This window comes from Macrotis lagotis, chromosome X (genome assembly GCF_037893015.1).
Source record: "Macrotis lagotis isolate mMagLag1 chromosome X, bilby.v1.9.chrom.fasta, whole genome shotgun sequence".
Lineage (NCBI taxonomy): Eukaryota > Metazoa > Chordata > Mammalia > Peramelemorphia > Peramelidae > Macrotis > Macrotis lagotis.
In genome coordinates, this window is record NC_133666.1 from 81,292,199 (window position 1) to 81,317,000 (window position 24,802).

Genomic DNA, 24,802 nt, shown 5'->3' on the forward strand with positions numbered 1-24,802 from the left:
GCTAACCTATAGGGCTTCTCTGCCCCTTCTTCTCTGTTCTCTCTTTGACCAGGTTTTCCCAGTGCGGCCGAGATACCAGGTGGGCTTGATTGTAACTGGAATCCCCCCACCTGCTTCAGAGAGCAATCTCGTCCATGGATCGGCACCCACTTTGGACCTCGACACACAACAGTGCTTGTGACTGTTAGCTGGCCGAGTTCCCAAAAGAAGATTTTTCCAGATTTCTATATAGCATGAAATCATTATTGATGACCTCTTAAGCAGGCATGTGGGTTAAGATTATCCTTACCCTGGGGCAGCTAGGTGGCACAGTAGATAGAGTACTGGTCCTGGAGTCAGGAGGACCTGAGTTCAAATCTGGCCTCAGACACTTAATAATTCCCTAGCTGTGTGACCTTGGGCAAATCACCTAATCCCACTGCCTTAAATAAAATTGGAAAAAAATTTAAAAAATTAAAAATATTATCCTTACCCCAGGCCACACCACCTGATGATGCTAGTGGGAAGGCTCAGGGAGGGCACCAAGGGAAGCCATCCTCAGTGTAATCGAGTATTTGCATTCCGTGATTCACCAAACAACCCAAAGAATTTATTCATTGAAACCTGAGTTGATAAGTGTCTTTGTCATTTCCATCCCACTCATTCTTGTCTCCGGTCTTGTTTTCTCCTTCCCTTCTTGTTCCACCAGGCATTCCATATTTCTGCTCTCAGAGACTGCTCTACTCAGCAGTGTTCCTCTTCAACCAAATAGCCCTCCCAGCACCTCCAGCCAAGTGAGCAAAGAAAGGGGTTACCAGTTGTGAAAGCAACATGGGAGACGTGGCCAACAGCTCTGTCGGTCACCATGCCAAGAATCAGCCGCATGGAGCCAACCGGGCTGGGGGCTTCGGCTGTACGCTGCCCGAGCTCCGCTCCCTCATGGAGCTCCGGGGGGCTGAAGCTCTGCAAAAGATCCAGGAAACCTATGGGGATGTCAGTGGTCTCTGCAAGAGGTTGAAGACCTCCCCCACTGAAGGTAGGTGTGCTCTCTACTTTGCCTGGTCCCGGAGGGGGAAGCACTGGTCTTGAACCCTTAGCAACCTAGTCAAATGAGCACCAGTGGACTGCTACTCTACCTTCTTTCCATCCCCTAAGCCAAGCATTTCTGGCTTCCTTGGGCTGCCCCCTGTTCCTCTTAGAAGTTGCCTTTCCTTATTTCCCAATCCATACTGACCCATCTTAGACCTCATTTCTTCCAGATCTTGTTCTTGCTTTTCCAAATGTATCTGATACTTTGGTCTGTCCAAATACATTCTGTGGGTAACTAATGGCCTAGGGACCTTCCCTCAAAAGACCAGAGGATTAGTGGATAGAGCACCAGCCCTGGGGTCAGGAGGGTTTGTGTTCAAATCGGGCCTCAGACACTTAATAATTATGTAGATGTGTGACCTTGGGCAAGCCACTTAGCCCCATGGCCTTGCAAAAACCAAAACCAAAAACCAAAATGACCAATAAATTTAGAGCCAGAAAGAGGTTATTCTCTCTCAAATGAGGATATTAGTAAAGTACTTGGCCACTTATTTCTTCCTTTCCCTCCTTCCTGCTCATTTTTTTTGTTTTTGCAAGGCCATGGGGTTCTGACTTGCCCAAGGTCACACTAAATAAGTATTAACTGTCTGAGATCACATTTGAACTCAGGTTCTCCTGACTCCAGAGTCAGTGCTCTATCCAAAATGCCACCTAGCTGCCCCCTTCCCCCTCACTTTACAGAAGAGGAATCTAAGTTCACAAGAATTGATGATATGGGGGCGGCTAGGTGTCGCAGTGGATAAAGCACCGGCCTTGGAGTCAGGAGTACCTGGGTTCAAATCCGGTCTCAGACACTTAATAATTACCTAGCTGTGTGGCCTTGGGCAAGCCACTTAACCCCATTTGCCTTGCAAAAAAAACCCTAAAAAAATGATGATATGCCCAAAGTCCTATATAAGCTCATATATTTAGAATATCTCAGGGGTGCAGTCCCCTCGTTTTATAGATGCGGAGACTGAGGTGACAGAAGGCAGATATCTTACTCAGGATCATATGGTAAGTGTCTGTGGTAACATTCTAACACAGGTCTTTTTATGCTGCCTTTCTGCTCGTGTGTGGGTGTGGGTGAAAGGGTATGTGTGTGTGGGGTGGGGTGATGTGTGTGTGGTTTGTTTTTTTTTACAGGTCTGTGATTTTGATGGGTTAGTGGGACCTTATAAAAACAATGCAAAGGAAATGGCTCACTTTTACACATAAGGAAACTGAGGCTTAGAGTAGTTAAGTGACTTACTCAATGTCACTCAGATAGCAAGTCACTGAACCAGAATCCTCTGGGTAAATATATTTAGAATATTTGAGGAGACACTTGGGAGCAGAAGAGACAACCCCAGTGTAAGCAGCTCCCAACTCTCCTTCTGAGCAGAGTAGGCACTACTCTCTATAATTCTTCCCTTCTATGATAAGCAGCTGGGCCTTGCTCCAGTTTCTCCCTTCACTGGGGTGCATAGGGAACATGTTTAAAAAAGGCAGCTGAGTTGGACCTTACCAAATAGGATGTGAATATGAGAAAAGGAGGAAGAAGAAGGACATTCCTAGGTGGGAACACTGTGGATAAATATGATGAGGTGGGAGTGAACCCAGCAAGTGCAGAGGAATGGTTAGGAGACCAATATGAAGTAGACTGAGGGAGAGCAAGTTGGAAAAGGTCTATTTGAGTCTGTTTGGAATAGACTCTCAATGTCAGACTCAAGATTTTTGACAGGTAGACATGCATTGTAGGTTATTGAGCCTAAAACCTTACTGAATCTGCTTTAATAGCAATGGGACTGATTTGTTATTCTTATAAATGGATGCTATTAAAATGTTTGAAAATGTCCTCCCTCCCAGTAGATTAAAGATTTCCACTGCAATCTCATTTATGTTATTTACTTGTTCAGCAATTCAGTGATCCCTTTTCCTTCAGAGATCACGAAGGTCAACTCTTGTCTAGCTTCTGGGCCAATAATTAGAAGCCGGGATTATAGACTAAAGCTGGAAGGAACTTCAGAAGTCAACAAGTCCCCTCCCACCCCCACCTCCTTTGTTTAATAGTAAGGGAAACTGAGTGCCAGGGAGGTTAAGGGACTTGTCCAAGCTCACACATAGAATCCTAGAACTAGAGCTTGAAGGGGCCTCAGTGGCTATCTAGTCTAATGGCCTCATTTTACATAAGGGACACTGAGGCCAAGGGAAGTGAGATGACTTGTCCAAGGTCACACAGCTAATAAGAGGCAGAGTCAGGATTTGAAAATCAAATCCTCTGATTCCATATATTCATTGTTCTTTCATGCTGCCCCTCCCATTAACATCTACCTGCCATGTCATCAAATTCATGAAATTAAATCAACAGAACTAAATCCCACATTAATGAGTTTTGGCTGTGAAATGAGAATAAAGGTACCTTTGCTGAGCCTGGTTTCCTGTCCCAGGGGTGGGTGGATTTGATTCCATTTGAGATAGAGAGCTTTGGGAATGGTCTGTGCCAAGGCCCTGCCCAGGCCTGTTGGGAGAATACAAAATGAGCTTAGTAGAAAACTAATTGATTCCCCCCACCTTCATCCCCATCCCCCCATCTCTCACTCCATCTTTCTAATTCCCCACATTCATCCAGCTCAGCTCCTGTCCAGTAGCCCCAACAATATTGCTTACCCCATGGCCCTTCTCACTGCCCTGGGGATGATTACTACCCCTCAAGTCTCTAAGTCTCTCCCAAGACTAGTTTCTTCCCACCCCACTCATCCTCCCAACTACAAAATTGATCATTTCAGCAGGATCATTTTCCATTTGTTATCAGACTCCCTGCTTCTGACTCTCTGAAGCTGAACCAGCTAAGGCAAAACTGAATTCTCTTCTGGGCTCTGCCACTAACTAGTTGTACAGGAAAATCACATCATTTCTCAGGACCTCAGTTTGTAACTCTGTAAAATGGGGAGGAGAGGAATAGTAGCCATGCCATCCATCTCACAGATCTGTTGTGAAGCTTAAATGCCATCAGGAAAGCGCTTTGGCAAAGTTGAAAGGGCAAGCCAGATGGAAGGGGTGGTTGTTGTTTTTCATGATGAACCCTTCTGGGAATCTGTTCCCTGCAGAGCATTTTGAGCTCAGGGGATGTTTCTGGAGAGCCACACAGTCAGTCCCCCCACCCTCAGGCAAAGCTGTGCTGTGTTCCCGACCCTGACTGCCATCCATCTGTACCCACCTGCTTACACATTGTAGGCCCACCTGCCCAAACATGGGACTTTCATTGGGACCCACAGCCAACTATTCTCATCTCTGCCCAGGCTGAGATAAGAACCAAAGGCTCACTTGGGGGGTTTATTGCTGAATCTTTGAGTTGGAAGGATGCCCAAGCCATGCCCCACCACCACCACAGCATCCCTGAAAAGAGGTTATCCAGTGTCTAATTGTGGGCACTCCATTAAGGGTAGTCTACACCTTCCTAGAAGGCAGTGCCCTTCTGCTCCTAGGTAACTGTCTTGCTTCTGAGGAAGCTCTTTCCTGACTTCAAAAGGAAGGGCTCTTGATTATGCCCTCTTCCACAGGACAAACTTTACTCCACTAGACATCCCTCATCTTCTCTTCTCCAGTTCCTCATGGATCATCTCCAGGTCATTTTTCATCCTGATTCCTCTCTTCCAGATGTTCTAAAACTTATGAGTAGCCATAAAATGCAGCACCAGATGGAATACTTGATGTAGAGTCTGACTATAACAGATTACAGCAGATCTATATCTGATCTCTCTACTCCCAGACAATGCCATCTAAGATCCCGTACTCTTTTTTGGCTGCCAAACCACACTCTTGACTCATTGAACTTGCAATCTACTAACCTCCCCACTCACATCTTCAAATGAACTGCTGTTTAACCATGAAGGTGATTTTTTTCAAAATTCAGGAGCACAATTTTTCCATTTATTCCCCTTCAATTTCTCCTTCCTAAATCCAGTCCAATGTTCTAGCCTTTAAAGATTTTTGGGGATCCTAACTCTGTCATCCTTTCCTTCCTAGTCTTATGTCACCTGCAAATTTGAGAAGCATGCCCTTGATGCTTTAATCAAGTGGGGTGGGGGAGTGTTAAGCAGTTGGGGTCAAGTCCAGATCCTTTGCCTAGAGCACTCCACTAAGACTTCCTTCCAAGTTGCCATTAAACCTTTTGGGTGCAACCAACCCCACAGTATTGAAGCCATCTATGTATCCCATCTCTCTACCCCGTCATTGCTCTATCTTGCCTATAGCATTACTGTCAAATGTTTAGCTAAAATCTAGGTATCTATGTCATTCCCTTGATCAACCAAGCTCAAATAATCCTGGCAAAAAAGAAAATAAGGTTAGTCTGGCATGACCTGTTGTTCTAGCTGAAGTCATGCTGGTTCTTAGATGTCACCACTTCTTTGTGGGTCATTCATTAACTGGCCCTTTTTTGCCAGGAATCAACCTTCCACCCTCTAAATGTATTATTTGCGGTCTCCATTCTTGTTTCTTTTGGGAAAACCAGAGCACCCTTTGCCCTTCTTCATTCCTGCTTTCTATAGTCCTTTGGACTTCACTGACGGTGACCCAGCCATCATAGTCTGCCAGTTCTTTCAGGATGCAAGGAAGGAATAAGCTGTAACTAGGCCAATCTGTCTTCAATGTCTAGTACCTTGAGTATATGGTGTCTTCTGTGTATGAGCACATGAATACTCATACACTCAGCCTCTACAGAGTCCCCATTCACATTCACCCATGGATATGCACATATAAGCTTTCCCTGACAAGATATGTGTGAAAATGTACACATATATATGTTGCCAGGGGACCACAGGTTCTTGTGGCTTTCAAACCCCTTCTTTTAATGGAGGAGAACCCTGACCCCGCCCTCATTCCCCACCACTCCTACCCCACTACCAAGGCAGGGAGGTACCTACTCTACCTTTATGACTTTAGAGAGTCATATGGGACCCTCAGATTAGGAAAGGAAGTGATTTGCTCAAGGTCATACATAGAGTTGGAAAGAACCTCAGAGTCACCTAATCCAGCTTCCTTAGTTTACAGAAAATTGAGGGAAGGGACTTGTCCAAGGTTCCACATAAGAACCTAGCTCTAGAGTTGAAAAGGTACCTCAGAGGTCAATTAATCCAACCTCTTTATTTTTCAGAGAATGAAGTTGAATCATGAGGAGGGGAAGTGACTTGCTTCAAACATAGATCCCCTAACTCCAAAGCTAACACACTTCCCACTGTACTATATCCAGTTCTTCCCTATAATATTTAGTCTGCTCAGCTACTAGATTATACCAAGTCAGCTCAAGGAGGGACACCATCAGATCTTTCTATCCATAAACTGGTATCTCAGTGAGATTTACTTTAAAATCCTAGAATCAGAGATAAAAATGCTTGAATCTCTGTAATTGGGTGTTCTCACTATCTCCCCATGAAGGAGCCCATTTAGCAACCTCCAAAACATGATCATCTGGGTCTCCCTTGGATATGTCAAGCTGAAGGATCTCACTTTCTCCATTTAACTAAAGAGGGGTCTGCAGAAGCTGGAAACCCTGGGTCCAAGTCCTGCCTGGAATATCTATTGACTATGGGACTCTGGGCAAGTTATTTGAAATCTTGTGACCACAGGCAATTTGTTTTCAAGGCAATGGGGGATTGAGTGACTTGCCCATGGTCACCCAGCCAGGTAATTATTAAGTGTGTGAGGCTGAATTTGAACTCAGGTCCTCCTGACTCTAGGACTGGTGCTCTATCCACTGCACCACCTAGCTGCCCCATTACAGGCAATTTTCAAAGATCATGAGTGAGTGGTTCCCTGCATTAGGATAAGTATCATTGAAAACCATAGGTCTACTAAGCCATCACCACAATTGCCTAGGCAGGAAACCCTGGGTTCCACAAGCAGAGACCAAGGTTTGGCAGGTTCTGTCAGTCACTAGACGATTGTTAAATGTTCACCACATGCAGAGCATTGGGTCCTCAGCCCTTAGCTAGTGACTTAGCCTGGCACAGGGGAGGTGTTTAATGAACTCTCATTGAGTGACAGAGGAAGTAAAATCGGCCTCTAGGTCCTTGACATTTGAAGTCTATCAAGAAGACAGGCTCTAAGCCCAGGCCCCAGGCCAAACTGAGGTATCCAGTTTGTGAGAACCAACTTCTCTAATTTGGAAGGTTGACCACTGGGGAGAGAGGTATTTTCAGCCACAGCCCCCTCATAAAAGCTTTACTAAATCAAAAGAGAGGAGATCCACAGCAGTCTGGGAGGGGATCCCCTTATGTATGTCTTTGATCCTCTCCCTTGATCTTTCAAGGGCAGAACCCAAGAAAATCAGGCAGCAGGGTTGGGGAGGCCATATCCGGCCCAAGGCAGTGACCACGGGCAGTCCCCATGGCGCCCCTAAGAAAGCCTCAACTGGCCAAAAAACAGCCAGTCAGGTCTGATGACCTGGACCCACAGAAACCACCGAAGGTTTTCAGCATTTGAGAACGTAGTTTTCAATCAGAACTGAAACAAAAAGGGGTTTCTGGTCCTTGTGCAGAGGCCTGAAATAGCCAATTCACCAGACATCTCCTTCCACGAACATTCCTATTAATCAGTTAATAGGGGATTTTCAGTGATCATCTCCAGGCCCATTCCTGCATGAGGTAATGGAAAGAGCGCAGGCTTTGGAGTCAGCCCACTTCCTACCTGTGTACCTCAGTGACATCCTCTGTAAAATAAGGGGGTTGGACCCTATCTCCACAGGGGCCCCCTTTAATCTTGAGGGGCCTTCCTGTTCTTGGTCAGAAGCGCCAGCTATCTTGGCCACTCCTCTGGCTTAGAATCAATGAACTTCTTCCAGATTCTTCAATATTTCTCTCTCTGAACCTGGCATTAGTCCTACTTGTGGATTCTTTCCTTCTCTCTACCCTGGTCTAGGTACCTGCCACCTCTCACCTCCTAATGGGTCGCTCCAGTTGCAGCTGATTCCCCCTTACAATCCACCCTTCATATTTTGACCAGAACAATCTTCCTTAGGGGCATTTCTGATCATAACAATCACCTGCTCAAAGACTCCCTGAGGTCTACTGAATAAAGTCCAAATCCTTGATGTTGATATTCAGGGCCCTCCATGGTGTCTGGCCATTGAGCATCTTTCCAGCCATTTCTCCTTTTGCTGCCTTTTATTCCCCTTCCCTCCAAGGCACCTTGTACACTCTTAGCTTCAGTTGTTGTCCCTTTGCCACCTAGGGCTTGGGCAGATCTCAGCAGGATTGGAAGCTCCTCAGGAGGAGACTCTGAGTCTCCTTCTCCTCCTTGCCCTGGCATTGATGAGATCAAGATTCTGACCCAAAGCAGGAGTGAAATCTATGAGAGTAGAAACTTCTTGAGTACAGACATGATATTACTTTCCCTCTTTGTATTCCCAGCCACAAGCACGGCTTGAGCTGGTAGGAGCTTTAAAAAACACCCAAACAGTACGACTGGGCTTAGGCTTCAGGTTGTGGCCAGAGGTAGGCCAGAAAACAGGCAAGGAAATGAGCCCAGGTACAAGGAAATAAGGAGACCAAGTATGAGGAAATGAGCCCAGGTGCAAGGAAATGAGCCCAGGTGCAAGGGAATGAAGACCAGGTACAAGAAAAAGAACCCAAGTACATGGGAAAGAGCCCAGGTGCAAGGAAATGGAGACCAAGTACAAGGAAATGAGCCCAGGTGAAAGGAGATAAACCCAGGTGCCCAGCTTTTCCTCTTGGGGCCCAAATACCCAAGCCTCCAGTGCCTCTTTCCCAATCAGATGAGGGCCCCCACCCCACTGACCTCTTCAGAAAAACAACAAGAATAAATATCTAGTCCTGGGAAGCTTTTCTTTACCTGTCAGGCCCTGCCTTCAGGAACTTGCAGGATTCTGCCCTGGTGCTGTGGAATAGGCTGATCCTGCAGTCTGAAAGGGAAAAGGGGGAGGAGAAGGAGGTGAGAGAGGAGGAAGAGAAGAGGTAGGAGAAGGAGGAAGAAAAGGAGGAGGAGGGGGAGGAAGAGAAAGAAGAGGAAGGAGGGGAGGAGGAGGAACAGGAGGGGAGAAAGGAGGAGGGCGGGCATGGGAAGGGGGCTCAGAGGACAGAGCCTCAGCCGAGGTGAAAGGCCTTCCCCTTCCTCCAGAGGAGGCATCCCCTGGGAACCTGGAGACCAGGTTCTAATCCCAGCTATCATGAAGCTTGCTGTCTGTGTGACCTTAAGCAACTCTCTTCCCTTCCATGGTCCTCAGTTTCCTCCTCTGTGAGGTTGCAGGAGATGATCTCTAAAGGCCTTTCCAGTTCTGACAATCATTGCTTCTAATCTGATTCCTGTGGCATCTGGCTGCCTGACATGGGCAAAGTGCCCTGTCTGTGTCTGTGCCACCTGGCCAGACCCTGCCCCCACTATGACTCATTTGCTGCCCTAGCCTTCATAGCCCTTGGAAGAAAGGAGGCAAGGAGAGGTGGGTGTGGGGGGGGGGGGGATGGGGGGCCTTTCTCTCTGTCTCCCCTCCCCCTCCCCTCTCTTATTCTTTCCCTTCTATCTTCTGCTTTCCTCCTCTCTCTTTCCCCTCCTCCTTTCTCTCTCTTCCCCCCCTCTCCCTTCCCTTTCTTCCTCCTTTACCTTCTCTCTTCTCTTCTTCTTCTCCTTCTATCATCTCCTTTCCACCCTTGCCTGCCCCCCTCCTCCCCTTTTTCCTTTTCCATCTCTCCTTCCCCCTCTCTATTCTCTCTCCCCTCCTCATCTTTCCCCATCACCCCCCCCACACACACACACACATACACACCCACCCACTAGCACTGCTTCAGGGAATTTGAATCCAGCCCATGCCTGCAGCATTGGGACTTAGGAAAGAAAAAGGCAAGAAAAGAAAGAGTGAGAAAGGAAAAAGAAGTGGGGAGGAGAAGGAAAGCTCGAGAGAGAACAAGACAAAGGAAGATGGAGATAGGAAGTGGGGAGGGGAAGGGAGATGTGAGTGAGATGTTGGCTTGCTGCAGCAGCAAGGGCAAACCAAGGGGAAGCTAACAGAAAAGGAGGCACAAAGCACACTGGGGCCCTCAACGGACTGGTACTTTCTTTCTTGAACCAAAACAGCCCCCAAAGGAGTTCTCACTGGAAAGGAAGGGATTCTGGGAGGGGACAAGTGATGAGATCTATTCATGAGAGGGCTAAAGGTCAGATACTCTTCCTCGAGTCAACCCTAGGCAATTTTCTCCCTTCTTTCTGATGGGACAAGAGGGTAAATCCCCAAGCTGCCTGTTGGTGAGGAGCCAGTGAGAGTGATGGTGGCCGCAGCACAAGCTAGGGCCAAGGAGATATTTGCTATAATTTCTCTCTGGCCCTGTTACTATTATTCACTCAGAGAGCATCTGATCCAATCTGTATCTGAACAGGAATCTCTTTGAACGAACCTCCAAGGATGAAGACAAGGGAGGGGAAAGAAACAAGCTTTTATTAAATACCTCCCCATATGCCAGACACTGTTGCAAAGTACTTCCATTGGATCCTCATCACAACCCCCGTTTTATGTTTGAGGAAACTGAGGCAGACGGTGCCACAATTAGGAAGTGCCTGAGGCAAGATTTGAACTCCATGCTTTCTCCACCTAGCTACCTCATGAAAGACAGAACTAGACCTGTGATTTCACTGGTACTGGGAAATTCCAGGGCAGGAAACTCTCTACTGTCTCCTCAGCAACTTAGTTTCCAGAATTACATTGAGCACTGAGAGATAGAGACATGATTTATCCCAGGGTCATAGTGTAGGAAATGTTAGATGTGGAATTTGAATCCAGCTCCCTCGGCACTGTGTCTTATACTCTGACATGCACTGTGATAAATCCCAAGCTCCTGACATGTTGTTTGCCAACTTTGTCCCTGCCACACCTCTTTGGATTGGATATTCTGGCAATCTACAGTTTGGCTCTGCTCATGGCCCTCTCTGACTATGACTTGAATTCTGCCTCCACAGAGGTCTTCCCTTCAGCCCTATGGAGATTGTTTATTCACCAGCACCATTCAACCCCAGACCCTACTTCCTAGTAGTTGGGAATCCTAGAGCATTCAAAGCTGAACACAATACTACCTATTTGATAACTGAAGCATGAGACTATTTCCTTCATTTCACATCCCTGATTCTTATTGAATTTACAATCCACTGAAACCTACAGATCTTTTTTAGACAAACTGTTCATCCCAACCCCAGAAGTACAGATGCAGTCAATTGTTGAATCTAGTTACCCCAAGGCAGTTGGGTGGCATAGTGGATAGAGCACTGACCCTGAAGTCAGGAGGACCTGAGTTCAAATATGACCTCTGACACTTAATAATGTGACCTTGGGTAAGTCACTTAACCTCATTGCCTTAAATAAATTTTAAAAAATAACTCTTTACCACCACCCCCCTTAGATCTGTTCCACCATTTTAGCCTGCCAAGGTCTCTCACGATCTTTATTATATCATCCTACATATCAGCTAGCTCTCCCAGTTTCATAATTGGTTAAGCATACTATCAATGTCATTGATTAAGAAAAAAACATTGACTAGAAGAACAGGGCCAAGGACAGATCCCTGGGACAACTCTTTCTAGCTCAACTCCAATATTCTAATTCTGTAATTTAATACCCTGTGATCTCATCCAGGATGTCATTCTGTGTGCCCCCTGGTGGGGTCTGTGAATAATAATTATATCATCATTGTTAATCATCCATACTAAGAGATGCTGGGACCTGGTCCCCTTTTCAAAAGTCATTCGCTGGGGCTTTCATTCGCTGGTTTATCATATACACATGTTTTCCAGGTGTCTTCTCTTGTTGCTTTGGTCTTTGATCCATGCCCCCAACCTTAGCTATACCTATTTCTTCTTGTTCTGGTGCTAAATCAACTGAATCTCTGATGACAGTCCTTAGTTTAGTAATGAACTTGATTGGAATGATTGGAATCAATAGACTATACTAAATTACAAAGCAAAAAAAATCATTATTATTTTTTGCAAGATAATGGGGTTAAATAACATTCCCAAGGTCATACAGCTAAGTAAGTATGAAATGTCTTAGTTTGGATCTGAACTCAGATCTTTCTGACTCCAGGGCCAGTACTCTGTCCACTGGACCATCAGCTGTCCCTCAAAGCAAAAAAGAATTATTACAGGTTTGTAACATTATATTCCCATCTCAAGTCCAACTTCCCTAGGGGGTCAAAATCCTGTTCCAGCTAATTACTATCTAGACATTTGGAGACTGAATCCTTCCTAGCCAAGGCTTGGGTCATGGGACCATAGAAGTCAGTATCTGGTCATACAAAGCAGCAAAGGGCATAGGGAAATGAAATCTAAACTGTCAAAAGATACCAAAAGTTGAAGTCTAAAAGGCCCTTTGCATGTCACCAAACCAGGATGTGCTGGAGCCAGCTCAAACCCCTCTCAGACGAGCCATTAAATTTTGGCAAACTCAATTGTTTTGTTGATGCCATTCAACTTAAAAGTGTATTGTGTGCTTTTGAAATGCTAATTTTTAAACATTTACTGGCAGACTCCTGCCTAGAACTCAGGGTCATCTGCATGTCAAATGTATATGTAAACAGACATAGAGATAGCCACAACAACTTTTTTATTTATATAACACTTTACTAGGAATCTCATCTGATTCTCACAAGGATTATGAGAAGTGGATATTCTTAGGATCCCCATTTTTACAGATGAGAAAATTGAGGCAGGCAGAAGGGAAAGTGACTGGCCTAGAGTCACACAACTAGAAAGTGTCTGAGGTTGACTTAAATTCAGAACTTCCTGATTTCAGATCCAGCACTTACTCCACAAGCTGCCCAGAGACAGAAACATACATACAAGTGCTGCCTCAATTACCTACTGTCTGTTTGACCCTAAACAAGTCACCCAAAGTGCAAAGAAGATGCTGGCCTGTATTGATAGAGGGAGTTCCAATCCTTATCCTGTTAAAGATTCCCCATATCGGAGAACTTTTGTGTCTCCAAAGCATCTCTCTCTAATCTTATTAAATAAGGACAGAGTGGTTCAGAAATTCAGTTCAATTTATTGATGTTTCACTGAATGTCCTTCCTTTATTCCCCACCCCTAAGCTCCAGAGGGAAACTGAGGCAGAACAAGTAGCTACTCTGTTTGGCTAGATGACAGAGAAGAACAGAATCCTGCGTGATCATGGACTACACCAGGGAGGGTGGGGGTAAGGACAGGAAGAGCTATGACATGAAGAGGTATGGGAATGGAAAAGTCTGAAAAGATAAGTAGAGGCTGATTGGTGTGGTTCTTGAGGGTCACACTAAGGCACTTTCTTCAGACACTTAGGAATCATTGGAAATCAGTCTCAAAAGTTCAGGCTTGATATTCAAGGACCCAAGTTCCAGAAGCAGTTGGGTGATTGTGATCTGAGACAAGACACTGAACCTTAATTTTCTTGGTCATAGGATTCCATGATTTCTAAGGGCTTTTCCAGTTGGAATGTCTCCAAAAACTTTCATAGATACCAATCACCTTCTTTCTTCACCCAGTTTACACCCTGGCCCCAATTTCTTTCATTGTAGAAGGGTATTAATGGTTTTCCTGCTGGGGACTCAACCAGAAGATAAAGAACATGGAAACCCTTTGGTCAAGTAACTTCAGTAATTATAAAAATGAATGAGATTTCTAAAGCTCTTTCAGTTTAGGAAAGTGTTTGAGACCACAAACTCATTGGAGCCTTACACCACTGAGAAGCAGCTACAGCTAGATCCTGACTACTGTAATAATGAATTTCATTATTTGAATTTTCCCTACATATTTCCTTTGGGCTGAAACCTATGACCATATTTTACATAATTATAGGGCTTGGTAGGTGGTGCTGTGTATTTAGAGCACTGGTCCTGGTGTGGGGGGACCTGCATTCAAATCCAGTCTCAGACACTTACTAGCTATATGATCCAGGGCAAGTCATTTAACCCTGTTGGCCTCAGTTTCTTTATCTGTAAAATGAGCATGAAATAGCAAACCACTCCAGGATCTTTGCCAAGAAAATTCCAAATGAGATGACAGAGAGTCAGATACAACTGAAAAACAACTGAACCAAAGCATAAAGCTTCCAATTTGTATATAGAGAACACTTCAGGGAATTCATTCTTAACTGATTGCTACCTAACTGTATTGCAACAAGCTTTACCTTTATTTTACAGATAAGGAAACCGAGTCTCCAAGAGCTTATGTCTTGCCCATGGTCACACACACCTACAGAGTGTAGGAGGCAAAATTTAAAGTCAGGTCCCTCATGACTCCAAGGCCAGTGATCATTCTTTGAGAAAGTTGTACTAATTAGGCCAAAGGAATGATCTTGTTCACAGTCTTAGCCCAAGCATGACCGTTTGTTGCCTTGAGTTTTTGTTTCCCTCTCTCCCTTCTTGCCACCTTGCAGGTCTGTCAGACAATGTCACTGACTTGGAGAAGCGGAGGCAGATCTATGGACAGAACTTCATCCCTCCCAAGAAGCCTAAAACCTTCCTCCAGTTAGTGTGGGAAGCTCTCCAGGATGTCACCCTCATCATCCTGGAGATTGCTGCCATCATTTCTCTGGGGCTCTCCTTTTATGCACCACCTGGAGAACAGAGTGACGGTGAGTATGGGGTGGGCCTGGATCAGGGAGGGGAAAGAAGGGAGCCCAACAATTTAGGCCAGCAAATCTTGGGGAAGGAGAGACTCAGACCCTCCCCACAGGAAACTTACAGTCCCACTGGGAAGTCAGGCCTCACCCGCAGGCACCACTCCAAGAATGGCATAGACCAAAATGGGGAACAGTGTGGGGGAGACAGTAAGGGCTCAAGTTCAAAGGCAAGAGAAATTCCTGAGGATGGGGTAGTCAGGGAAGCTTTGATGGAGGACATAAGACTTGAAGATGCCTCCAGGCATCCAGAGCTTTCCTGCTGACACTGTGGTACCCGTCCCAGTCCTGTTTTTCTTCAATTTCTCAGAACCCTGAGATAACCCACCTCCCCTCTCCCCTACTCAAAATTCTCATCTCTTTTGGTATCAATCTTTGCTTTCCCCTTAGCCCTTCCAGAGGTCTGTAAAGACTATTACAAAAACAACTGTAAAGTTTTTGTAATAGCCAAGACACTGCCTTCTCCCACATAGGGCTTCACACTGGCCTCCTCAGAGTCTTGCATCCACTCAGAACCACAGTACAAGAGCAAAGAGCACCACATGTGTTTTCTCTTTCTCCACTCCTCCAAAAGACAGACTTAGTGAAAAGCAACGACATTTTAGTGAAATTATATAGTAAGGGGCAGCTAGGTGGCATAGTGGATAAAATACTGGCCTTGGAGTCAGGAGTACCTGAGTTCAAATCCAGTCTCAGACACTTAATAATTACCTAGCCGTGTGGCCTTGGGCAAGCCACTTAACCCCATTTGCCTTGCAAAAAAAAAAACCTAAAAAAAAAAAGAAATTATATAGTAAGAAAAATCACAATAAGCCATTCTCCTGTACACCCAGAGCACACTATCCTACAACTATACACTATCAGGGGAGGCATGCAGAGCAATTGGAGATGAGGCTACACAGGTAGGAAACACATGTGGTCAACACACATGCATGTGTATGGTGGCTGACAGGGGAGACAATGCATACCTTCTCCGATGTTGTTTCTTCTGATGTTGTCATCTTCCCCTGCTTTCATTGGGCTCATTGAGGAGGATGGCCAAGAAGCCTCATGCCTTTCAGGCAAGGAGTCACTTGTCTGTTGTTTCCTGCTATGTCTGGGCTGTCCAAAATGTAACCCATCTGTGGGTTTACTAAATGCTCTAGTAAATGAAAATGGAGCCAACTGCTTCAGAGCACTCACTAAAATGGCAAATCAAGATATCTTGTCTGTTGTTTCAATAAAAACTTTTAAAAGTAAGGTTGGGCAGTCCTGTACTATATGATTAATTTTACAGATAGAGAATCTGAGGCCTAGAGAGATGAAATGACTCACCTAGGGTCACTCATAGATTCTCTAGCTCTAGAGATGGAAAGGGCCTCAGAGGCCATCCAGTCCAAATCTCTCATTTTACAGAGGGGAAGGAACTTATCCAAGATTCACACATAATATCCTAGATCCAGATCTGGCAAGACCTCAGAGATCATTTAGTCTAATCTCTTCATTTTATAGAGGGGGAAACTGAGGCCCAAAGAAATATCAAAATAGGAATTCAAACTAAGGTCCTCCACCACCAAATGCAGTACTCTTTTCTATTTTAGCCCCCCCCCCCCCCCAGGGTCTTCTTTCCTTTCCACAGTCTCTACAATCTGGTTCAACCAACATAATCAGGCACTCAAGTGTCCATGGAGGCCTCACTGTTCTGTTGACTGGAGCCTTAGTGCCAGGGCCTGGAAGGGTCCAAAGGCCTTGACCCAGTGGCAGGGACCAGGTCTTACTCCTCCTCTTCAGTCTCCTGACCCTTTCCCCAGACCCACTCACTAAAGTCATGTCAGAACAGAGCTCAGAGGGCGATTAACTGAACAATGCTGCTGGGCCTGAATGAATGCAGAAATGGTGGGAATGTGCCAGGGCCTATCTAAGCCTTTCCCTCTCCCTTGGGGGCAGCCTGTGGGAATGTCTCAGCTGGGGCTGAGGATGAGGGCGAGGCAGAGGCTGGCTGGATTGAGGGAGCAGCTATCTTGCTATCGGTCATCTGCGTGGTGCTGGTCACGGCCTTCAATGACTGGAGTAAGGAGAAGCAGTTCCGGGGTCTGCAGAGCCGAATTGAGCAAGAACAGAAGTTCCAGGTCATCCGGAAGGGGCAAGTCATCCAGGTCCCTGTGGCTGAGCTCGTGGTGGGAGATATCGCCCAGATCAAATACGGTGAGGGACATAAGGGACTCTTCACTCTTTCCCAAGGGCCAAATGGTCCTACTAAATGAGTTATATTCCAAGGGAGAGAGAGCTAAGCTGTTCCCTTTTCTCTAAAACTTTCTTAACCCATTTCACATCCTTCATCCAACTTAACTTGGTCTTCCAAGGCATCAATTACACCAACAATTCTATTGGAATTGGAACAAGAAGAAAGACACTCCTTCCCACCCATCCAGGGACCTCCTTCCCTTCCTTAGGCTTGGTCTGGGGTACTAAAATGCCCCCTTTATGATGTTTTTATGTTATTCTTGCCCTTAGAGTCATTATCCACTGTTACTGATCAGTTCTATTTGGGGGAGTTCTACAGAAGCCACAGACAACAACAGAAAAAGTTTAGAAACTCAGAAGTGTGTAAAGTATATGTATAGTATTATATGATATCAATCTATTTTATCTTTTGATACCATAATAATTCAAACTTCTCTGATATGAAGGAGAACCAAAAAATTTGACTTGGATTTTCCAGGTTAGGGAGGTGCTGTGCTCTTAACCCCAAGTGTGTGGAGGGGCTAACTGTATATAGATCTTCCCCCCACTTTCCCAGTGGAGTAGAGAGGGGGATTAAAGGGAGGCAAGAACAAAGGGTTGAATTCTAGGTCCCTATCAGTTACAGGAAAAAGGAGGTAAAGAGGAAAATTCTAGTTTGATACAAGGAGAAACTTTCTAACAGTACTGTTAGAAAAATTGAAGATTGTGAGTTCTCCTTCACTTCAGGTAGAATCTGGATAGCTCTCTTGTCAGGGATGTTGTAGGAGGATTCACTCTCAGATATTGGTTGGCCTCTGCCTTCTGAGGTACCTCCCACCTTTGAAATTCTATGTTTCTGTGATGAAAGGAAGAAAACAAAAGGGGGAGGGAAGTTTGCTTGAGCTCTGAAGTGTTCTAGCTGCTTCCTGATTCCTTTTCTCTCCTGGTACCTTCCAGGTGACCTCCTACCTGCTGATGGAGTACTCATCCAGGGCAATGACCTCAAAATTGACGAGAGCTCCCTAACAGGAGAATCCGATCATGTGCGCAAAGCTGTGGACAAAGATCCCATGTTGCTGTCTGGTAAGTAAGAGTCCTAAGTCCTGACTCCAGGCAAACACTAGGGGCCTTTATGAGGTGAAACATGGACTTTGTCCATGGGGTTTTCTTGACAAACATACTTGAGTGGTTTGCCATTTCTTTGCCCGGTGTGCCCCCATTTTACAGATGAGGAGCTGAGGCAAATAGGGATGAAGTGATTTGCGCAAGGCCACATAGCCAACAAGTGTCTGAGACCAGATTGGAACTTAGGAAGATGAGTTTTCCTGTAAACCCAGTGTTGTGTCCTCTGCAGGTCCATTAAACTTCCCCAACACTCCTGTAACCCTATCTAAAAAGGGAATATAAGGAAATTGTATGGTAGTATGCAGACTAGAGTCATATGGTTTGGGTTCAAGTCCTGGCTCTGCCACTTTACTTCTGGTGTGACTTTGGATAAGTCTCTCTTCCTCCATGGGTCTTAGATTTCTCCTTGTAAAATGAAAAGATTAAATTGGATAGTCCCCAAGGTCCCTTCTAGCTCTAGATCTAGGAGTTTATTATTCTATAATCCCTTATATTTAGGCTTTTCCCAAAAAAATCCAGTTCTTGCCATAGCCTAGCCTTTGGCTTTTGAAACCACTTAGATCCCAATTTGGATCTTATTTCTCTTTTCCCAAGAAAGGACTCTTCCCTTGGGCTTAGTGAGTGACCTGACAGGAAAGTGGCATATTATATTACCTTCTTCACACTTAGTTTGGGTTTGGTCCCTTTGGGCTGTTTCATTCTATCTTTTGCAATTTGAAGATCATTTGTCTTTACTAGAGAAAATCAAAGCCAACTTTAGACTTTCCATGACATTTCCCCATTGGAAGTCTGGGAGGTAGAGGTGGGTATGTGAGGGAGAGTAGGAGAGCTTGGGTCATCTTTACCCATCAGATAGTGACCCTGAGTAATACAGACCAGTGTTACATATTCAAACAAGAGACTTATGAGACAGAGATAACCAGACCCAAGTCTTCACTTTAAAGATAAATTTTCCACTTTATGGACTTGCAAAATGCTAAATTTGGGAGGAACACAGGCCATTATTTGTCCCAGTCCCTTCATCTTCTAGAACCTGGGGCCCAGTGAGAAGAAGGAAGTCATAAAGCAAGGATACGCCAGCCCTGGGCCTAGCATCCTATAGCCTTCCTTTACATATATTACAGTCTTGTGGAGTGGGAAGAGAATGGACTCACAGTTAGGAGACCAGACTCTTGTCACTCTTTGGCCACTATGAGCTTCATAATCTTAGGCAAATCACTTCCTGAGTGAAGATGCGTGACAGCATTTGAAATGGAAGGGATCTTTAACACCATAGAGACCAAGTCTCTCATTTTACAGATGAGGAAACTGAGGCTTAAGGAACTGAAATGATTTTCCCATGTTAACTTGGATGCTAAGTGACAGCTATAATATCAATAGAGAAAAAGGTGTGGAGAGAGGAAATTCCAGGGTGATAAGCAGTCCAGAGGGGTAGGAAAGCATGAGTCACATTCAGGACTTCAGTAAGTCAAATTTGGCTGGAATGTAGAATATAAAATGTATTCTGCTTAATGCACACTGATTTGAGGGGAGCTTGGAACCAGATTGTGAAGGGCCTTGGATCCCCAGTTAAGGAATTTGAGTTCAGTTCAACCTGCATTTGTAGAGATTTTCCCCAAACCTAACACCAGATGACTGTGATTTCTCCATCCCCTGAACTACCATTTGGATTATGGTCTTTAGCCCCTTTTTATGGCATTTGTTATCCTGATTTCTTTTTTTTTAATTTTTTAGGGTTTTTTTGCAAGGCAAATGGGGTTAAGTGGCTTGCCCAAGGCCACACAGCTAGGTAATAATTAAGTGTCTGAGACCGGATTTGAACCCAGGTACTCCTGACTCCAGGGCCAGTGCTTTATCCACTGCACCACCTAGCTGCCCCTGTTATCCTGATTTCTACAACAGCTATTTCTCTTTGTGTCTGGGGCTTGGTTGTGATTCACAGACAGAGGGAACCAAGGTTCTAGAGGGATCCATGGAGCATCCTGACCCTCTCTTATTTAATCAGGTACCCATGTCATGGAAGGTTCAGGAAGAATGGTGGTCACTGCTGTCGGTGTGAACTCTCAGACTGGCATTATTTTTACTCTGCTTGGAGCCAGTGGAGAGGAAGAGGAGAAGAAAGAGAAGAAAGGTAAACCTCTATGCTCCATTATCTACTAGGCCTTCCCCCAGACCCCTCCCCTCCCTTAGAATCAAGCCTAGTGGAGTCATTTGAGGACCATTAACCCTACAGTTAGGAGAAATTGCCTTCAGTCTGAGATTCCCAGCTCTTTGAAGGAAAAACTAAAAAAAAAAGTTTTCAATCTCAACAGGATCAATCTCCTTAGACTCCCTTAAGGCATTTGATTGCCTTATACAATAACCCCCCCAGAAGAGAAATGCTTTTATAAGTGATACTAAAGGAATTCAAAACTAGGCAGAAAGAGCACCCTTCAGGGTTATTGTAAAAGGGGGAGGGAGGGAAATGGACCAAAGAGGTCCATAATGTTAAAGTCCTATGACCTCTGATGGCCAGGCCATTAAAAAAAACCCTTCCATGTTCACCAACACCAAAACATTGCACAATTTCCAAGATGGCCCTTGAGAACAAGACTTCCCCAGGAATGTATATGATAAAGTAGAACTTAGAAATAGCCTTAGAAATGACCCTTAAGTCACCCTGTCCCATGTCAATCTGTCCTGGCTCCCAATTCCTTCCAACAGCAGAACATCCTAGCCTAGGACATAAAGCCTGGGCAACTTCAGAGCAGAGGAGTACTTGCTATCTTTCTGCCCTCACAGCTCAGTTGCTCAGACTTCCCTACTGTTGCAACAGATCAAAGCAACTCATATTCCTAAAGTGCATACTCTCTTTGCATCACCCTTGGGAGTTGGTGGTGCAAGCATTCTCATCCCCATTTTGCAGATGAGGATATCGAGGCTCAGAGAGGTGCTCATGGTCACAAAACTAGTGAGTATTGGAGCTGGGGTAACATGTTCAGGCTCAGGCTGGATGACCATCAGACATGGATGCTGTAGAGGGGACTCCTGCAGCAAAAGGGATGTTGAGTCTTATGGGAAAAGAAATGGGCTGAATTCTTCAGATGGTGGGATTGATACCCCACTCCGATGGAGGAAATCGCAGAAGTAAAGGAAGGTACGGGAGACTGGCCTGGACCTCAACTGGTTCCCAGAAAATCCTTCCTGTAAAAGAAGTAGAAATCTCTTTAGGGAAATCCCTGACTTGCAGGAGAGTTCGGGGCCTAGGAAGAGTGGTATCTCATCCAGAGATAGATGCTGGAGCCTGATGGGGCATTAGTGCCCAAACAGTCTCTGGGATGGAGGTGGGATCCCTCAGTAGCCTTCATGTGACTGGGGGGACAGGGATCCAGGTAGCCCCAGGCTGTTCAAGAACAGCTGATGCAATATTTCCAGCCTGCAGAGTGGGGAGTATAGTGGTGGGGGAGGGGAATGCTGAATTCCTTTTGAAAGCCCAGGTCTAAACCAGCACTTGCCACGGTGAACAGATTGCCCCACTCCTCCCTCCCTCCTCCCCCTCACACACACATCCCACTCTGTCACTTATGCATCCTCCCCCCCCCCAACCTCCATCGATAAGCCATAGTCTGGAGCTCAGAGACAACCTCATCACCATTCTTGTTTCCTGGCCAACAGTATGTTCAAGAGACCTAAAGAAACCATTGAATCCTAGAGCATCTCCTCCTTTATGTCATTTCCTAATCTCTGACAGCCCAAAGTCATCAAGATCCATCAGAGCCCTGACCCACATCCCTGCCCTCAGTCTCCCTGATTGTTCCCTAATCCCAAACCCTTGAACTTCTCCTATCTGTATCCCACTTCTGAGATCTAAGAACTGACCTAGTTGAGGAGGTAGAGAGTTTAGGAAGGACTCCAATACCAATCTGTCTGCTCTGATCTAGTACCCATTGCTGAATTAAGTCTGAACCAAACCCTCTCACCTTGATCCTGTGGTGTTGGATCACAGAATCATAGAACAGTAGAATCCAAAGAGAGCTTCAAAAACCATCCATTCTCATCCCCTCGTTAAAAACAAAAAAATAAAAAAAAATATTTTCTTTTATGTTCTATTTTTCTTAAATTTTAATTTTGAACATAAATACCACTGCTACCAAAAACATTTCCATAAACATGGTGGAACAAAAAAAGTAGGATTTTGTATGAAATCGTGATTCTCCATTTCACATGACTTTTAAAAAAATGCAATAAATTCTACAACTTAATTTCCAAACTGTCCTATTTGTCAGGGCTTCCTTCTGAACTACTTTCTCAGTCTCTTCCCTACCTTTTAAAATATACTACAGTTGTCCCTTTTCTGAGGGGCAGGAAGTTTTGGTCATTTCTTCCTGGGATTTGTGTAGGTCTTGTGGAAATCCATTTTTCCCTTTGAGTCTGGACTTACTTGGTTCTTCTGGTTTTGTATCTCTAGATTTGATGTTTTCTTTTACTATCTGTCCAGCTTTAGTTCCTGAAATGGGGCTTTGTCCCAGGATTAGAGTCCACCAACCTGCTGTACTTTGGGGTGGGGAGTGGGGCTCCCTTTTATTTGGTCTCTCATTGGATCCACTGGAGTTCAACTCACCTGGGTCTTTGAGGTTGAGTTCTGGAATTTCGGGGTTTTCTCTGAAATTTCAGGACAGAGTATTTAGAATCTCAGAGCCCCAAGGTATGGGTTGTAATTCCTTTGAGCACTGGGAAGTACCACACTAGTAACTGATCACTACCTACTACCACTAAAGTTCCCACAATGTGTGGGGTTTTTTTAATCACTCTGGGGCTTTCTCAAGGGAATCCTCTGCTCTTCTTGCCCCTAGATTCAGAACTTTTAAAGCCAAATGTGTCCCATCTCCGGTTCTGGTGGCACTTGCTTGGCTGGAAAGGGGCTTTCTTTTTGCCTGTGCTCTTCGTGCTGACTTTTTATGCAGTTCTGGAATGGAAGATGCCACTTCCTGTAGTTTCTTATTGGATATTTTGATCATTATTAAATCTGATGCAAACTTCAGGGTTTTGCTGAAGTAAGTATGTGATAGAACTGGATGACCTCCTTCATTTAGGCAGCCATCTTGAAAGGAAGAAAACTGATTCTCTTTTTAAGTACTAGGTTCCTCTTCCATAGCAAACTGTCTTCTCAACTGCCAGAGACTGACTCTCCTCTCCACTAAGTCCTCAGAGAGGAAATGGAAGCCCCCAAAAGAGCAGCAATTTATTGAAAGTGACTTGGGTCATAAGTGACAGAGCCTAGACTAAGATTGAGATGGTATGACTCAGTAGAGCCTTGATTTATCTAGAAGGAGAATTCTGTTGTTGGGAAGGGAAGCTGGATGGTGCCTATGAGCCAGCTTAGGACCCAATGATCTTCTGGGTGCTCCTCATCATGTCAGTTGGAACCTCTGCCAAGTATAACTAATAGGAGAGGTCACTGAGATTGAGAGTAGAGATGATAGGAAAAGTCTTACTGTATGTCTAACAAGAATTGATTCAAGGTCCAGAAATTGGTAAACATAACAAGGAGTGCCTAAGTATTCAGTCCAGAGAACAAGACGAAGCTCTAAGTCATAGAATTTTGGAGTTGGAAGGGACTTCAGATGAACTTGAATATCTTTAATCAAGAGGCTTTCACTTCCTCAAGACACAGCCTCTTCTGTCTTTGGACAACTTGGAATGTTAGAAAGTTCCTCCTTCTATCGGTTCTCATTCTGTACTGAGGCCAAGTGGAAAAAAGTTCATTCTCCCTTCCCCATTCCAATTTTTCAAATATTCAAAGTTACCCATCACAGTCTCCCTGAAGTCTTATTCCTCAAGCTAAACATCCTCACACAACATGATTTTCAGATCCTCACAAGCCGGTGCTCACTTTCAACAGGCTCTAGTTGGTCAGCATTCCTCTTAAAATGCAACATCCAAACCTGAACACAGGACCCCAGGGGTCATCTGACTATTGGACTAGAAGTTTCCTTTTCCAGTCACCACACCAAGAGGGATCATGGTAGCTTTAACAGATGCATCACTTATCAACATGAGCTCATAAGTAACTTCCCATATCTCCCCTATACTTCACATATACAGTTAGCTATTTTGAATCTATTAAATTTCATCTTGTTGGTGTTTCAGATCTATTCTTCAAAGTTCTTTAATCTTACATTGCTCTCCCTAGCACATAGCACTGAAGTGTTTTGCATAATTTTTGAATTGAATCAAATGCTTGGATCTTGAATTCTTTATTAACACCAGATTTTTTTCCTCGGTAAATTTGAAGAACATTGCATATATGTCTTGATTCAAATCACTGATAAAAAATGTTGATGACTTAGCCACTGACAGTTTCTTGAAACACTCTACCAGAGACCTCTCTCTAAAGTGACCTTTGTTCATCAGTTGACAAATCCGGTGCAAATCCATCTTGTCCAAAAGGACTTTGATGATGTTTATCAGCTCATCTACTCATCCAGTAAATATCAGTAAAAGTGAATTAAGCTTGTTTGGCAGACCCTGTTCTTGAGGACCTTAGGCTGACTTAGGGCTATAATTGCTTTTCTTTTCTGAGGACTCACAAACTTACTGCTCATTGAAGTAACTCGGTCATGAATTTTGCTACTTGGGTATGGTTTATAAAAATGAAAAGAAAAAAAAAACAGAACATCAGCTTTTCCAAGACCTCCCTCAATCTCTTCAATTCCTAAAACATCAAACAAATGTAAGCACAAGAGAGATGAGAAGAGAGTTAAGAGAGAGCAATGTACTGTTTGGAATGAGTTGGAATCTTCTGACCCAGACAAA

General features: G+C 44.7%; 1 protein-coding gene across 3 annotated transcripts in view; it reads left to right on the forward strand.

Moving 5' to 3' along the window:
* The first annotated feature begins 691 nt into the window (after positions 1 to 691).
* ATP2B3 (ATPase plasma membrane Ca2+ transporting 3) overlaps positions 692 to 24,802 on the forward strand; it is a 99,237-nt gene continuing 75,126 nt past the window's right edge. For all 3 annotated transcript variants that reach the window (XM_074201307.1, XM_074201305.1, XM_074201308.1), the window contains exons 1-5: positions 692 to 1,015; positions 14,438 to 14,635; positions 16,607 to 16,864; positions 17,840 to 17,965; positions 20,013 to 20,138. In XM_074201307.1, the coding sequence (XP_074057408.1) occupies positions 811 to 1,015; positions 14,438 to 14,635; positions 16,607 to 16,864; positions 17,840 to 17,965; positions 20,013 to 20,138 (913 nt within the window). In that variant the 5' untranslated portion in view covers positions 692 to 810. The remainder of the gene's footprint in view (positions 1,016 to 14,437; positions 14,636 to 16,606; positions 16,865 to 17,839; positions 17,966 to 20,012; positions 20,139 to 24,802) is intronic.